Raw genomic sequence first — 15295 nt, forward strand, 5'->3', positions numbered from 1 at the left:
GGATCAATTTGTATGCGGGTGAACGCTCCGACACTCGCTTTCTCTACCCGTTCTCGACACTGTCCTCCAGACCATGTAACGTCTGTACGACAATGGCCACGGGTGCTGTCTGCTGAACAAGAACCACCGGGGGGAACGACTGAGGGTTCCCTGTGGAACACGGGACGCACACCCGGGTGCTGCGTATGCTACCCTTGGATAACGAGGGGTGCTTAACAACGTTTATGTTTCGCTTTGGGACAGTTGCAAGCTCGAGTATTTAGCAGTTTAGACATTTTTTTAGAGTTTCTATTTCGCTGACTTGTGAAATTTCTGACACTTTCAATTCTTAATTTCATATATTCTGAAATTATGAAATTTCGAATTTTCAAAGCCCAATGTTACTATGTTCTCTAAACACATATTCTGACATCACATATTTCTACATTTTTAAACTTCAAAATTTTCCAATTTCTAAGTACCAAAATACCGAAATTCCCTAATTCTGAAATCTTCAAATCTACATATCTACATATCCACATATTCACATACTCACATATCTACATATCCATATATCCACATATCCACATATCCACATATCCACATATCCACAGATCCATAGATTCACAGATCCACATATCCACATATCCACATATCCACATATCCACATATCCACATATCCACATATCCACATATCTCCACATCCACATATCCCCATATTCATATACCACCTTGTCTACATACCCCTATATCCATATATCCACATATCCACATACCTCATATTCTCATATCCACATATCCACATATCCTTAAATCCTAACCTCCAAAATCCCCAAATCCTCAAATTCTGAAAGCACAATAAACTTGAATACCTCCACGACTAACCCATATCTTAAACTGACCGCTGTATCGTTACAGACCAAGAAATTGGCAAGGTATAATCGCTGGTGAGAAAATAATGGACCGTGAGAAACATCGAGAGCAGAGGTCTAATTAGTTTCGTATAGGCGCCAACAACAAATCCCAAGGTCCGGAGGCGCCGATCCCAATGAAATGGTTAATTGTCAGAGAGGATTGCCTGGGCTTCGACAGGGGGTCTGGCTGGCCGCGCACGGTCCATTATGACGATCGTTCGTATTTGCTGATAGCGATCGGCCATTATATCGAGCTTTCATAACGCGAGGGTTAAAGAGGCGAGAGAGTAGTTGGTCGAAACGCGACACCCAGGACCCCACCCAGGTGTGCAACGAAATGGATTGCGCCGCTCGAAGGGAGTCGAATCGATCGTCAATCAAGCCAGGCTCAGCGATAATTGACCGAAGAAGAGGGTCGCCATGGGCCGAAAGAACGATCGAAAAAAATTAAGGAGACGCGAATAACAGACGGCGACGAGGATGATGACGAGAAATAAAGAGCGACCGGGAAAAAGGGGAGGAAGAAGGAGAGGAGAAACGCGAGGAAGAAAAAGAGGAAGAATAAAACGGGGAGTAACGGTAAAGCAGAACGTGAGCGCGATTCCGATGCTTTCGGACCAACGAGGATACGTCAAGGTATCCCGAGGATCCAAGATGCCTTCCAAGGTACCGTCTCCGTGGTCCATCTCTCTCTCTCTCTTTCTCTCTGGAGAATTCTGGTGGTATCTGGTCAGGAACGAGCTTTGATTTAGAACACGCCACGGTTGCCGGCGTCCGCCTCTGTTGTCCGGCAAAAACGGCCACTGCTTAACCAACCGAGAGAGAACCGCCGGTCCCAGCGCCGGTTCACTTTCCCACTGGGCCGTATATGGCTCAACATTTTATCTTCTACGGCCCTCGTAGCGAGGGATTGCATGATCGGACGCCGTAAAGCTAAATCCAGTCCATGGGGGAATGGGGGACCGTGAGGTAGGATAGGGATAATGTTCATTTACTGTGAGACCACTGATGGCTGATAATCGCGAAATGCGTCTTTGGGTGCAGAGGGGTTCTTTGGTTAGGTAGTCTTTCATCACTGAAACCATCACTAAATTCCTGAATCAGATTTATACACATATCTTCAAATCCCATTGTTTTTGAATAGGTCCTAAAGCTCTGGACTGAAAGATTCTCATATACCCAAATTCCTAAGTTGGAAAGTGATGAGATCACATATTCTAAGTCCACAAATCTTAAGGTTCTTTAACTTTAAGATCTTCCCAAATTCCTAGATTCCTCCTATGTCTTCAAATTCCTATCTCAAATTTTTAAGCTACCTATTTTCTAAAAAATTCTTGAAAATCAATAAATGCTTTGCCTTTGATTGTCATATTTTCCCAAGAGGGTTAGGTTAAGCCACCTTTGCAGAATCTGAACAATTTCGACACATAAAAATGCACAAACGTGATACAGATTAATCGCGCAACGGTTTTGCAAGTACAATAGACGAAGGTATAGTGAACGGCTGTTCCCAGAAATTCGAAAGCCCTCCACAGCGGGATTGACCGGTTCTCCGTGGAGATTCGCGGTGGCAGATACGTGCAACACGAAGAAGGGCCATGGGATCGTTCTCCGTGAGCAAAGTCACGATCTGGAGCTGCACGAGGTGCAGAGGTCGAGCCGCAAGGCTCTCCTTCGTTTCGTGCCTTGAAATTCCATCGTGGTGCACGTCCCCTGGACTCCAGAGACGAACGTAAGGATCGTGAGCCTGCGATTCGTGGTTTTTCAACCTTTCCTTTCTTCACTTTCTTTCGGGCCACTTCTTATCGCGTCCACCTTCTGCCGCTCGGTAGCGTATGCAGAAAACCGTCACGGAGTCACGAACGTTATTAGCAAACCGGACCTTTTCGCAAACGACTACCAATCGTTGGTTAATTGAACGCGTTCTCTTACTGATAATTCCTGTTTTTCCTCTTGCGATACGGATACGTTAGTAATTGGTCCATCATACTTAATTATGGCAGAGTATTTGCGTAATGTTGCTGATGCTAAAAATTACCTGCGTACGGAAACTGGTTACGGCTTTTACATGATGTAGAAATGTACGGGACTTTGTTGCCAACCGATTAAATCGATCATTAAATTGATTTTAGCTTTTAGGTTAATATGGTATTAAATGTTTTCAAGATTTAAATACTTTTATCTTGATGATATAGGACAGAGATTTTATGGACAGGACCTAAGGAGGTATTCATGTTTATAATATTATAGAATGGTATTCATGTTTGCAGTTTGAATTTGGGTATTTAGGTATGTGACCATTTGACAAGTTGATAACTTATAAGATTAAAAATGCAATGTTGAGTGTATTTCTTTCATATAACATAGTTAGCATATTTATTATAATATGAAGTATACTAACATGTTCAACACGACACATAGTATCATTGCATATTTAACCCAGTTTATAACAATCTTTTCAAAAGAAGAATACACAGTTTGTATATTAAGTCAACATCATCTCCAAGATGCACAAGTGCATATAATTTTATTAAACTGGAATAATTATTTTCTTTTACAGATTCTTGAATATTTAAACGACACATTTTGTATAAATAAGAATCGTCCATATTTACAAGTATATTTACAAGAACACCCAAGGACGATTTCAGTTTAATTTTACGTGAAGATTCATTCGCTGCAACATTATAACGCAAGTTCCGTGAAGAATCACGGAGAAAGATCAGAGCGACGACCAGTAATTAGTCAAATGAGCAAACGTCGTGACCACCTGCGGTGAAGCAGGACCCGAAATTATTGGCCGACTGGCAAAGTAGCATGCGATAAAGCCCCATAATGATAGTAATTATTATTATTTGGTCGCACGTGAGCAGCGATATAAGCCGCTCCCCTTTCGTAAGGGATTTTTATGAAGACATGCTAATTGTTGTGGCTTCGCGCGGACAACGTTGTCCAATTTATAATTTTTTCAGAGCCGTCAATTTCGTTGTTGCCGGTTATTAAATCTTTCCCTCGGGTTACTTTGTGACACACTGTGTTAATCTAATTTATACCCTCGAACTTAGGTGACAGCGAAAAGAATTGAGATGTCAAGATATGCTTTCAATTTTAATTGGGGTGTGATTGTAGATTTATCCGAATAGATTTTAACCTTTTTTGGTATGGACAAATTTAAAAAAAAAATTGAACAAAAATTTAAAAACTTGTGTATTTAATTTTAAATACTTGTAGAATTTGTAATTAAAGTTCAACTATCAAAGTCTTATAACAAATGTGAATTATTATCGCAGAAGTGAATGTTTTATAATAAAAAGAAAATCTTAAGATGTTTCATACAAATTTCAGGCGTAGAATCGTAAATAAGCGAGACGACTGAATTTCTGCGCAAATATATGAATCAGTTGACTTTGCGATAACTTTCAGACTCAAAATATTATATATATGGAAACTTGTAAGATTTCTGATAATCCAATATTTCCTGTACGAACCTATTTCACTTGATACCTTGTAATATTACACCTTGTAGTACTACAACCCTAAAGTATAAAGTCAACCCTAACTTTAAAAATTCTTGCTTTGTATTAATAATAGATTTTTTCAAATCATACATTTCGACTATAAAAATATGAAAAAGTGAATAAAATGACTTCTAACTTAAAAATTATTGAGAGTCAAAGAACCCTAAGACACAGCGTTCTCTCCAGTAAAATTATATTTTAAGAGTAAACATCTGATCCTACACCCCCAAAATGTCCATCACATTAAACTAAGGAAGTGTCATTGTTAACAGCTCCACATATGCTTAAAATCAGTTCTATTGTTCCACTTCCAATCGATTGAAAATCGATTTCGACACAGATGCTGCATCCACGAAAACTGAAAGAGGAGAAAGATCGCGAAGATAAAGCGAACGTCGAGATTCGTTGCATTGTGCGGCGTCGAAAATGCCGGCGTTAAAGTCACGCCGGCAGCGATCCTGAAGATCCTTATCCTGGCGATCTACCTGCGCCATCCTGGCTCTCCTCGGGCTGAAAGTGCCGCCAGTGCCATTTTTCGATGCTTACTTACGGCGTGCAATCGCACAAAGGGGGTTACGATCTTTTACCGGTATCTTGAAAAATAAATCTGATTGTACCTGCAGATTCGAAATTCTGCTCCTTATTTTTATTGTAGTTCTTATCGTTTCTGGGTTGGAATACAAATTTTTATCTTGGAGATATCTTGAAATTATTTATGCGTGCACTTTAATGGTTATCATTTGGGAGATCTCAGATATAGAGATTATTGAAAGGTAAATATAGGTTACGGGATGTTGGTTTAACAAGTCACACATGGTTTTTTGTACTTAGGAGATATTTATACTTTTTAAAGGGTTTTAAGTTCTTCGGAAGTATTAAATTGTTATGACCCATTAGAAAATACCAGATGATGTTAAATATTTAAGTAAAGTTAAGTGGTTTTGTGAAAAACTGTTAAATGATTATTTAAAAAATATCAAGTGATTTTATACTTTAGAATTTATACTTTAATATCGATATTTGACTTTTAAGCACACTTTATATGTTTTCATTTGTAAACAGGAATAATATAATAAAATTTCAACAAACTCGATATTTTCTTATTAAAATAAAAAACATCATTTTTTAATAATATTTTAACAAACAATCTAAGAAGGTGCATGTGATCTTAATCATTTAATTAAAAAAAAAAGGGTTTGAAATAAAGTACAATATTTTTTAGATGCACTATATATAATCGTAACAACACCATGAAGCGATTCAATAAAATCGATTTATGAATTCGTTTGTTTGAAAGATTTTTATCATAACCCAATTAACGTATCAACATGATACACCGTATCCAATAGAGAAATTCAAGAAGTAGTCCATAATTCTTAAATTTGGTTCTTTTCAAAATTACACGTGTAATAGTTTATTTCGAAACTAATCCTTAGAAAAAGTTCACAGTTAGAAGTTCAGTTAATTGCAAATAATGAATCGTTTGAAATATGTACTTGGAGTCAGAGTTCCTCGTCGAATTCCATCCAGTAAGAATTATTTTACAGAGATTATTCATCAATAAATTTATTTATATTTTCAATTTAGTTTTTGAACAAAAATTTTTTCATATTTTGACTCTTGATGGTCGACGAATTTTGTTGCCATTTTTATGTTAATGTAGTGTGTATATTTATTGTCGACTAATTTATTATGTCAGTTAATATATTTTTGTTTGTTATGCTCTTATGATTTAACATAATATAAATTGTCATTATTAAAGTATAACTTAGAATATTGAAGTATAACTACAATAACTCATAGATGACAGCAAATATTTATATGATAAAATAATTTAAATGTGACAACAAATATTTATACGATAAAATAATTCAAGTATGATAGAAAATAATTATATGATAAAATAATTCAAGTATGATAGAAAATATTTATATGATAAAATAATTCAAATATGATAGCAAATATTTGTATAATAAAATAATTCAAATATGAAAACAAATAATTATATGATAAAATAATTCAAACATGACAGCAAATATTTATATGACAAAATAATTCAAAATATGAATAAACTTGTTCTCATCTCATCATCGAATCTCATTAAAAGCCACTTTATTTTTAATTGTATTTTCTACATTTACATAATAGTCTCAAATTTTAAGAAAGTACCCAAAAATTTCTTCATTAAAATCATACATAACTTTAGTTCCTTGAATGACGAATAAAATATCTCCGAAGGTACCGCGATAACTCACGAACACGCCAGTAAGGAGATCTGCAAGAAACACAGTTCAGAGATACATCTGCGGCCATTGTTGAAGGGCACACGTCTCTTCTCACCTCGAACGAGAAGGATCAACGATTTCAGAAGCTTTCATTGTGCTGGGCCAGCAAGAAACGAAACTCTATACGTATCTCAACGCAGCCGTCCAAAGTCGGACTCGATTTCGTTAAAGAGGCCGCCATTGGAGAGAAAATTTCCAGCGGATTGCGTCCAACGTCGTCGTAACTCCACCTGTCAATCGAGGAAACCGTCAAATATCAAACGTCACTTCGTACCAACCAATCAAATGATACAGGAAATGGTGAAGAGCAGAAAAATCTCGAAATTATCCGAAAAGCATGATATGTCTCTGCGAAAAGAGCCTCGAACGTACGCTCAGTTGATAGCCAATTATAGTCAAATGATGTACGTCGAGCCTAAAATATTGAAAGACAGTGTAAGTACGGCTACGGTTAACGGAATTCACAGGAGTCCTTTCAGCACGGTGTCTGTGGTGTCCACAAAATGGAAGTCCAAGCCCAAAAGCGTGAGAAGTGGGAATCTTCGCGTTGCGAGTCCAAATATGCTCAATCAAGAAGCGAAATTTAGCAGCGACACTTGCACGACGCGTTACGAGTATCGAAACGATCAGAATCTCACTGCGAATAAGGAGGACAGGAACACGTATGAACGATTATCGTATTCGTACGCGATGATGATAGAAAAATACAGCAACACGCTGGATGTGGATGCTAACGACGGTACCTGGAACAATTTGGTACCGAAGTGCAATCCGATCTCGAAGCTGAATGATTTTTCGTCGATTCTGGTGGATTCTATGAACAGGACGATGGAAAATGGATTGCGTGAAGGTACTGTTTTATGGGCGTGTAATTTGGGTGATTAAGAGTTTAGAGATTTGGGGTTCCAAGGATTTAAGGATTTAGAGATTTGAAAATTTTGAGATTCGGACATTTATGGCTGCAATTTTAAGGATTAATAGTTACAGATTTTTAGGATAAGTAGCTTGGAAGTTTGAGGATTTAGAGCTTAGAAATTTGAGGATTCATAGCTTGGAAATTTGAGGGTTTGAAAATTCAGAGACGTGAGATAAGAGTCTTGAAATTTGATAGTTTAAACTTCTGTTAATTTGAGATCCAGAAATTGGAGACAGAAGACTTAAAATCTATGGGTACAAAAACTTCCAACATTCTTTACTTGAGAACATGAAAATTGAGTCCAAAAACTTAAGAATTCATAAACTTGCAATTATCCATTTCATTTATCTCAAATTATCAAATGCACGCCACAAAAATCATTTTGAACCTTCCAGGTCCTTCAGCCAGAACCAGCGTGCACTACGGCGAGAAGAAAAGTCGAATAACCTGGATGTCGAAAGTGGAGGACGTGATAAAGGACCTGAAGCGAATCACGTTGAAGAAGGAGACGGTTGATTGCAAGTCGAGCGAGAAATCGGCGCTGAATTCAGTGAGCGAGTGTGCCGAGTGGATGGACAGGGTGGTCAGCGCCCACAAAAAGAAGAAGCCATCAGGTGTAAACTCTGAACTGAGCAGCAGCGCTTTGAACTCGCCCATTATGAAAGAGACTAGTGCATCCGAAGCTACCGTGATAGCGAGTAGCACTAAATCGAGTTCCATAGCGGATTACATCAAACGTGGACCAGTTTCCGGCACGACATCGAGTCAGTCACCGACAAACGTCGCCACCGCGTCGGCTAAACAGCCGCAAATTGAACTTCGAATGACACCGTCTCAAAACGAGTCCGTGGTGTCCATCAACGTGGACGAGCACGCCGCAAGAAGTGCGGGCACCAGCATCAAGGAGCAGCTGTCGGTGGTCATTTCCTCGAACAAGAACAACCCCAAAGTGGAGGCCAGTAACACGAATTTCGACTCCATGCAGATATCCATCAGCGAGAACACGGTTCCCGTTAAACAGATCGAGTTTTCTATCAACGGTAAGCCGGTGTCGGAGCTGAAGAGCATAGTCGCCAGAGCGGACAAGTTGGATGTTGTTACCTCCATGGATAAGGTGGAGATCAGGATACCTCAAAAGGAGGGCACCGCGAAGCAGTCCAATACGTTCAGAGCTACATCGAACCCTTCGCAAGTGCTGAATCTTCAGATTGCGGCGAAATTTAATGAACCACGTGCTAAGCCGAAAGATACGGGGATAAAGACGAGTACCGCTATTCCATCAACCACGCCAGCTTCTGTGCCGACGCCCGCACCACCGCCGATACCGACGCCCACGCAAGCTCCTCCTTACAACAACCCCAGAACGCAAAGTCTCGCTACGAATACGAGGAGCGTAGACGCGAATGTAACGAATGGAGAGATTTAAAATGAGAGACGGAATCGGTGCTTTAGAGCTGGCATCACCGAGTTATTGCAATATTATCGTTTCATATCTTATTTTTTATTGAGATGTACGAAATAATGTTTCATTATGTACAGAATTTAGTTCTGTAGGATATGATATGTAGTTAGTGTTAGATATTTTGAAAGTGACAAATTTTCACATTCTTATTGATTATCAATTTTTGATATTTTAGATATCGAAGTTTAAACATTTCCAGAATATTGGGTTTATAAATTTTTAATTTTCTGTATTAACAAATTTTGGTTAGGTTGTTACTCAAGTGCTTATATTTGAAACTCTCAAACTCTGAAATTTTTATATTTTTGAAAATTCAATTTGGTTCCATATTGACAAATTCACAAATTCATACAGTGATACATTCACACATTCATACATTCACACATTTATAAATTCACACATTTATACATTCACACACTGAGAAATCCATAAATTCTTAAACTTCACCTATTCGTCCTGATTATTTTTTAATTAATGTGGACTATATATTATGTACAATTGTAGTAATTAATGTGTACTATATATTGTGTACAGTTGTAGTAATTAATGTGTACAATTGTAGCGTATATTTGAAAGCTATTTGCAAGATTCTTGGTCATGCCGGTTTAAAGTACTCGAGTTCCGCTCACGAAGACCGAAAGCCCACCGCCAACCGTAAAATGTGATGATGCTGTGTTTCAGAAGTCAAATATGAACTTGCCATCGAACAATCCTCAATCAACGATAAATGAGAATTCTGACACAAGGACTCCCGTCGACGAACGCACTCCGTCGAATGTTATTCCATGGTGGTCGTCCGAAGATCCGTTCAAGAAGATCAAGAAGAAAAGGAATCCGCCAACAAAAGTTGCTGCGTTTAATACGTTGAAGAAGGTCGAAGGGGCACGGCAAAAAATCGACGAATCTACTCCACAGTCTAGCGATTTTGTCGAAACTGAAGGACCTTCGAAGGATTTACCCTTGAAGAAACCGATACTCGAAGAAAATCCGCCCGACCCCATCGTCCTCAAACAGCATCCAACGAAGAAAACTAAGATAACGAAGAAAATTGATTTCTCGAAGCAAAATATTCTCGTTCGAAATCCCCGGAAACTGATGCAGATTAAATGTAAGAATACGCATAAAATGAAAAAAAAATATCGCGTGAAAAAAGCAAAACACATAGTTAATAAAAAAAGAAAATCGATTATTTCTGCAGTGCGGTCGCCAAAGACCATCAAGTACGTCCCTGTGAATCCACAACGATATCTGGTACTCCAAAGCCGTAAAGAGCTCGCAGGTGAAGTAAAAATGAAGTCGAAGAGCGAGGACGGATCCAAAGATGACGCGAAATCGAAGAACGTCAGTGGAGACGCAAAGGATGCACAGCATCAAAACACGGTATTAAAACCGACGAAAAATGTAGAGAAACCAGATAACAAATCAGGCGATGTTTCAGCAAAAGTAGCTGACAAAGAACAAGTAAAGGACAAGAATTTGCTAGTGGAGGAGGAGCAGCGAGTTAAGCAGATTCTGAAGTCCATGAAGCCGATCGAGAAGAGGAAGGACGGTACGTTGATCGATTATGGAGTTGTGGTGCCTTCCAGAAAACCTTCCAACATTCGACACGTTCCGAGCACTCGCGTTAATAAAATTGAAAAAACAACGACTCGGCAGGAAGAGATCGAACCTCGGAAAGCCATCTTCAAGAATGAGCCTGAATCTAAAAGCGTTCAGAAAGTCGACTCGGAGAAGATAACTTTCGTTAAAAAGGAAGTCGAACCTAATCTTGAAGAGAAAAATAAAAATAGAAGTTTAGAAAAGAAAGATGAGAACTCTGTGATTCCGGTAAAGAAGCTGCAAACGCAAGTTATTTCAGAGGATTCGGGTATTGGGTTCTCTGATAAGAATCAGCCACTGAAAGTGAAAGATACGAAGGACATATCGGCAGACACGGGTAAGGACTTATCGAAAATAGATAAGAACAAAGCTTCTGAAGTTAGCTTGAAGCTTTCCGAAAATGCGGGGTCGAAGAGTTCTTCGAAACCGGAAAAAGAAAAGTTAACAACTTCGAAGAATCCAGTGAAAAGTAGTACTAATGTAGTTGATACTAAATCAACACCTAATAAATTAACACAAAATCACGTTGAAGAACGAGGATCCAAAACTGCATCTGGAGACAAGAAACTGGATGAAAAAGTATCTGGAAAACCTCCGAAGGCTCCTGTAAAAGCTAGTGATAATGTACCAAATTCTTCTAAAACAAAGATGGCTGACAAAGTACACATTGTCATTATACCTCCTGAGAAACAGGCTTCAAAGAGTTTATTAAAGTCGGAACCTGTTGAAAGGAAAAAAGAGGATGAAAGACCTTCGCAAGCTACCAAGGTTTTCATAAAATTCAGTGACACAAATGTCCCTGGTTCTAAACTAAATAATGTTACTCCAGAAAAAGAAGCTTTTAAGAGTACACCGAAGACGGAAGCTGAGGAAAAGAAGAAACTAGATGCAAAGCTTTCTACGCAACCTTCCAAGGTTTCCATAAAACCCAGTGACAAAAATGTCACTGGTAAACAAAAGGTCGATAAATTAGCTAATGTTACTTCAGGAAAAGAAGCTTCTAAGAGTACACTAAAGTCGGAAGCTGAAGGAAAGAAGAAACTAGATACAAAGCTTTCTAGGCAACCTTCCAAGGTTTCCATAAAATCCAGTGACACAAATGTGACTGGTAAACAAAAGGTCGATAAATTAGCTAATGTTATTTCAGGAAAAGAAGCTTCTAAGAGTACACTAAAGTCGGAAGCTGAAGGAAAGAAGAAACTAGATACAAAGCTTTCTAGGCAACCTTCCAAGGTTTCCATAAAACCCAGTGACACAAATGTCACTGGTAAACAAAAAGTTGATAAATTAACTAATGTTCCTCCAGGAAAAGAAGCTACTAAGAGTACACTAAAGTCGGAAGCTGAAGAAAAGAAGATATTAGATGCAAAGCTTTCTACGCAACCTTCCAAGGTTTCCATAAAACCCAGTGACACAAATGTCACTGGTAAACAAAAGGTCGATAAATTAGCTAATGTTACTTCAGGAAAAGAAGCTTCTAAGAGTACACTAAAGTGGGAAGCTGAAGGAAAGAAGAAACTAGATACAAAGCTTTCTAGGCAACCTTCCAAGGTTTCCATAAAAGCCAGTGACACAAATGTGACTGGTAAACAAAAAGTTGATAAATTAACTAATGTTCCTCCAGGAAAAGAAGCTACTAAGGGTACACTAAAATCGGAAGCTGAAGAAAAGAAGATATTAGATGCAAAGCTTTCTACGCAACCTTCCAAGGTTTCCATAAAACCCAGTGACACAAATGTCACTGGTAAACAAAAGGTCGATAAATTAGCTAATGTTACTCCAGGAAAAGAAGCTTCTAAGAGTACACCGAAGTCAGAAGCTAAAGAAAAAAAGAAATTAGATGCAAAGCTTTCTACTCAACCTTCTAAGGTTTCCATAAAATCCAGTAACACAAATACTACTGGTAAACCAAATAATGTTACTCTAGGAAAAGAAGCTTCAAAGAGTACACCGAAATCGGAAGCTGAAGAAAAAAAGAAATCGGATGCAAAGTCTTTCACGCAACCTTCAAAGGGTTCCGCAAAACCCGGTGATTCCACCGCTAATTTTTCTAACCCAAGCAAAGAACCAACGTCGCAACTGCAATTCACAGAAAAGGCAGGAGGGAACACTTTAACGCCAGGTGCTCAAGAAAAGGTTCACTCTTCGTTCAGCGCGGATAAAAAGGTAACCAGAACCGATTCTCTTCCCTTAACGGGCGCCATTGTGCCTCCTTCACAGAAATCCAGCGATAAAGCAGCGAAAAACGATAGCAAATCTTCTGAAGAGTCAAACGTTCAATCACTAAAGAAGTTGATCACCTCTCAAACGGCGCCTCTCGCAGGAACCATTAATTATCGGCCCGAAAAAAAGCTGGATAATCTGAGTTCCAGTAGCGCCAAAGAAAAGACAGTTTCCGAAGTGATTAAACAGAAAGACCCGAAGTCGGGTAAAGGTGGAGGTTCTGGTCCTGCGGCTCCTACAGGACCTGCTGGTTTAGTGTCAAAGAGATCGTTCACCATGTCACAGGAATTCACGAATCTGCATATACAGCCGAAGAGTGCTCTCCCTCGAATTAAGAACTTGAACAAATTTGACAGACGCGCCAAAAGTGGCAATATATCTTATCGATCTAATAAGGAACAGAGTGACGAAATGAAGTCTGTGCAGAAAACTGAAAGACCGGAAAAAAGTATCTTGTATTCGTCATGGTTGCAGCGTTTCAAGAGTCGACTAGATGATGATAATGTAACTTGAGACGCTTTGCACGTAAGATGGTCTCTAAGAGATTTCTGTAAATTATTCGTGTAACATTTTTATGTATCAAATAGGTAGTATGACAAATTGACGCAGATTCTTTCGAGTTTATGTTACACCATGTATTTTGTAATAGTGAATTTTGTTAAATAAATTGTAATTCTAATACAGAAATGCGAGATCAAGTACAATTATTTGGAAAGGCGGGTTAAAATATTTCAGGTGGATCCTTGGATAGGTAACTAAATGTAATGTGTTAAACTCGTACAGACATGTAGAGATGTACCTATACAATATTCAAGAACAGTCACACTTTCAAAATTATATTTATATACACACAACTAAACTTGTAGTCCTACATCTACTTCTATAACTGTACACGCACTCGTACAATCTGTCACATGACATGCACGCACGATCCGATGAATACTTGAATTTAAACAATTTTGAAACGTCATTCCATATTATCGCTGCGAGTCGAATATTTTGCCCATACACGGTACGTGATATCTGAATCGTTCACAAACGAGCAGCAATTTCATGTTCGCTAACAGGGATGACCGATCGGCTGAAGGAGCAACGTGAAAAATCGCTGGTTGATTTTCATCGCGAAGGACGATGAAGCCGAGTCTGAAACCGCTTGCTCGAGGATGCATTCGGCGTGTAAGCATCGATAAAGCTTCGCTTTAACCTCGCCACGTCGGGACGCATTACTTCGAATGACTGGCAACCTGCCAGAACGAGGTTGTACGCGCAGAAAACGCTTGTGTAATGACGGGTTTCGGGACGTGGCACGAACCAACGGCGCCCTCAATGATGGCCGCTCCACCCAGTATGGTTCGCGATTCGTGTTGGACCGTTCAAATTGCCGGCCGCCACGAATTCGAATAATGACCGGTATCGCTGAGATGCACCGATTGCACCAACTGCCGGATTCGAACTGCATCGCTAACTTACACCGCTTTAATCGAACGCGAGCACATTTTCGAGTCAATTGGAACGGTCGCTTGATATCACCCGATGCATTTATTTCTTGCAGTTCGCTGCCCCAGGCTGTTCCAGGCAAATTGAAATGAAGATATAAATGGAGTCTTCGCTGGAACTCGACTGTTTATTAGCATCGATCAGGTGACTTTATGCGGTTAATAAGAATGACTCTCTAAATGACCTACTTCGATTTTTATGAGCCTTTACGCGGTAATAGACCATCCGTGGATGGCTGTGCGTGGGACGAAACCGTGAAAGCAGAGTATAAATTGTGAGTCCGAGCGATACAGTTTTTATTGTGCTACTTTTTGAAGCTTTAATATTAAAAAATTTCAAGGGTTTCACTCTACAGCCCCAAAGTTTCTACCTGCCAAAATTTCAAATTTGTCATTTAAATTTAGAGGACCATAAATCCAAGAATATCAAAAGTCCAAGATCTCAAGTCCCTAAAACTTAAAAATTTCACAATGGAAAAATTCTAAAACTCCCAAGTTCTGAACATCATCATAAAGTGGTGATTAAAGCATCATCACAACATCCAAGTCCAAAAATCTCCAATTTCCAATCCATAAATCTCAACATTCTGAAATCCTACAAAATATCCTAAAATCTCGAAAATACATCCCGAAATATATCAAAAATTTCCAGAGCCCGAGATTCAAACGAGCTGCCAATGAAGGTAATCTCCGAGGCGATCATCGCGATATTCCAAAAGGAAGACATCTCGTGCACGTCTTCTCACGGAGAGCGAGCTCGAAGAGGAACGATTTCACATATCGTATCGGCGAACGCGTCACGTATTTTACGAGGTGCAGAGAAACAAGCGAGATACGACGCTGCAGACTTTCGTCTCCTCCGTATACCCCGATTGTAAACGAGACTTCGGCACGGGTTTCCTC

The 15295-nt window shown here is 39.1% G+C and overlaps 2 protein-coding genes across 4 annotated transcripts in view; one reads left to right on the forward strand and one right to left on the reverse strand.

Moving 5' to 3' along the window:
- The window catches only part of Egfr (epidermal growth factor receptor), a 211121-nt gene that overhangs the window by 40603 nt on the left and 155223 nt on the right, over positions 1–15295 (reverse strand). The window lies entirely within an intron of this gene.
- On the forward strand, positions 5710–13583 carry LOC143264434 (uncharacterized). Of its 2 annotated transcripts, XM_076531517.1 has the most exons (5): positions 5710–5940; positions 6650–7546; positions 8008–9017; positions 9756–10182; positions 10273–13583. In XM_076531517.1, the coding sequence occupies exons 1-5, from the start codon at positions 5886–5888 to the stop codon at positions 13407–13409; spliced, it is 5526 nt and encodes a 1841-aa protein (XP_076387632.1). In that variant the 5' UTR covers positions 5710–5885; the 3' UTR covers positions 13410–13583. The 2 variants fall into 2 exon arrangements, with proteins under 2 accessions (XP_076387632.1, XP_076387631.1); XM_076531516.1 differs by having other exon boundaries at positions 9756–13583.

This window comes from Megachile rotundata, chromosome 5 (genome assembly GCF_050947335.1).
Source record: "Megachile rotundata isolate GNS110a chromosome 5, iyMegRotu1, whole genome shotgun sequence".
Lineage (NCBI taxonomy): Eukaryota > Metazoa > Arthropoda > Insecta > Hymenoptera > Megachilidae > Megachile > Megachile rotundata.

Coding starts and splice junctions, on each gene's coding strand:
- LOC143264434 (XM_076531516.1), top strand. CDS start 5,886: ATGAATCGTTTGAAATATGTACTTGGAGTCAGAGTTCCTCGTCGAATT. Junction 5,941..6,649: donor TCCTCGTCGAATTCCATCCA/GTAAGAATTATT, acceptor ATATCTCCGAAG/GTACCGCGATAACTCACGAA. Junction 9,018..9,755: donor CGAGGAGCGTAGACGCGAAT/GTAACGAATGGA, acceptor GCTGTGTTTCAG/AAGTCAAATATGAACTTGCC.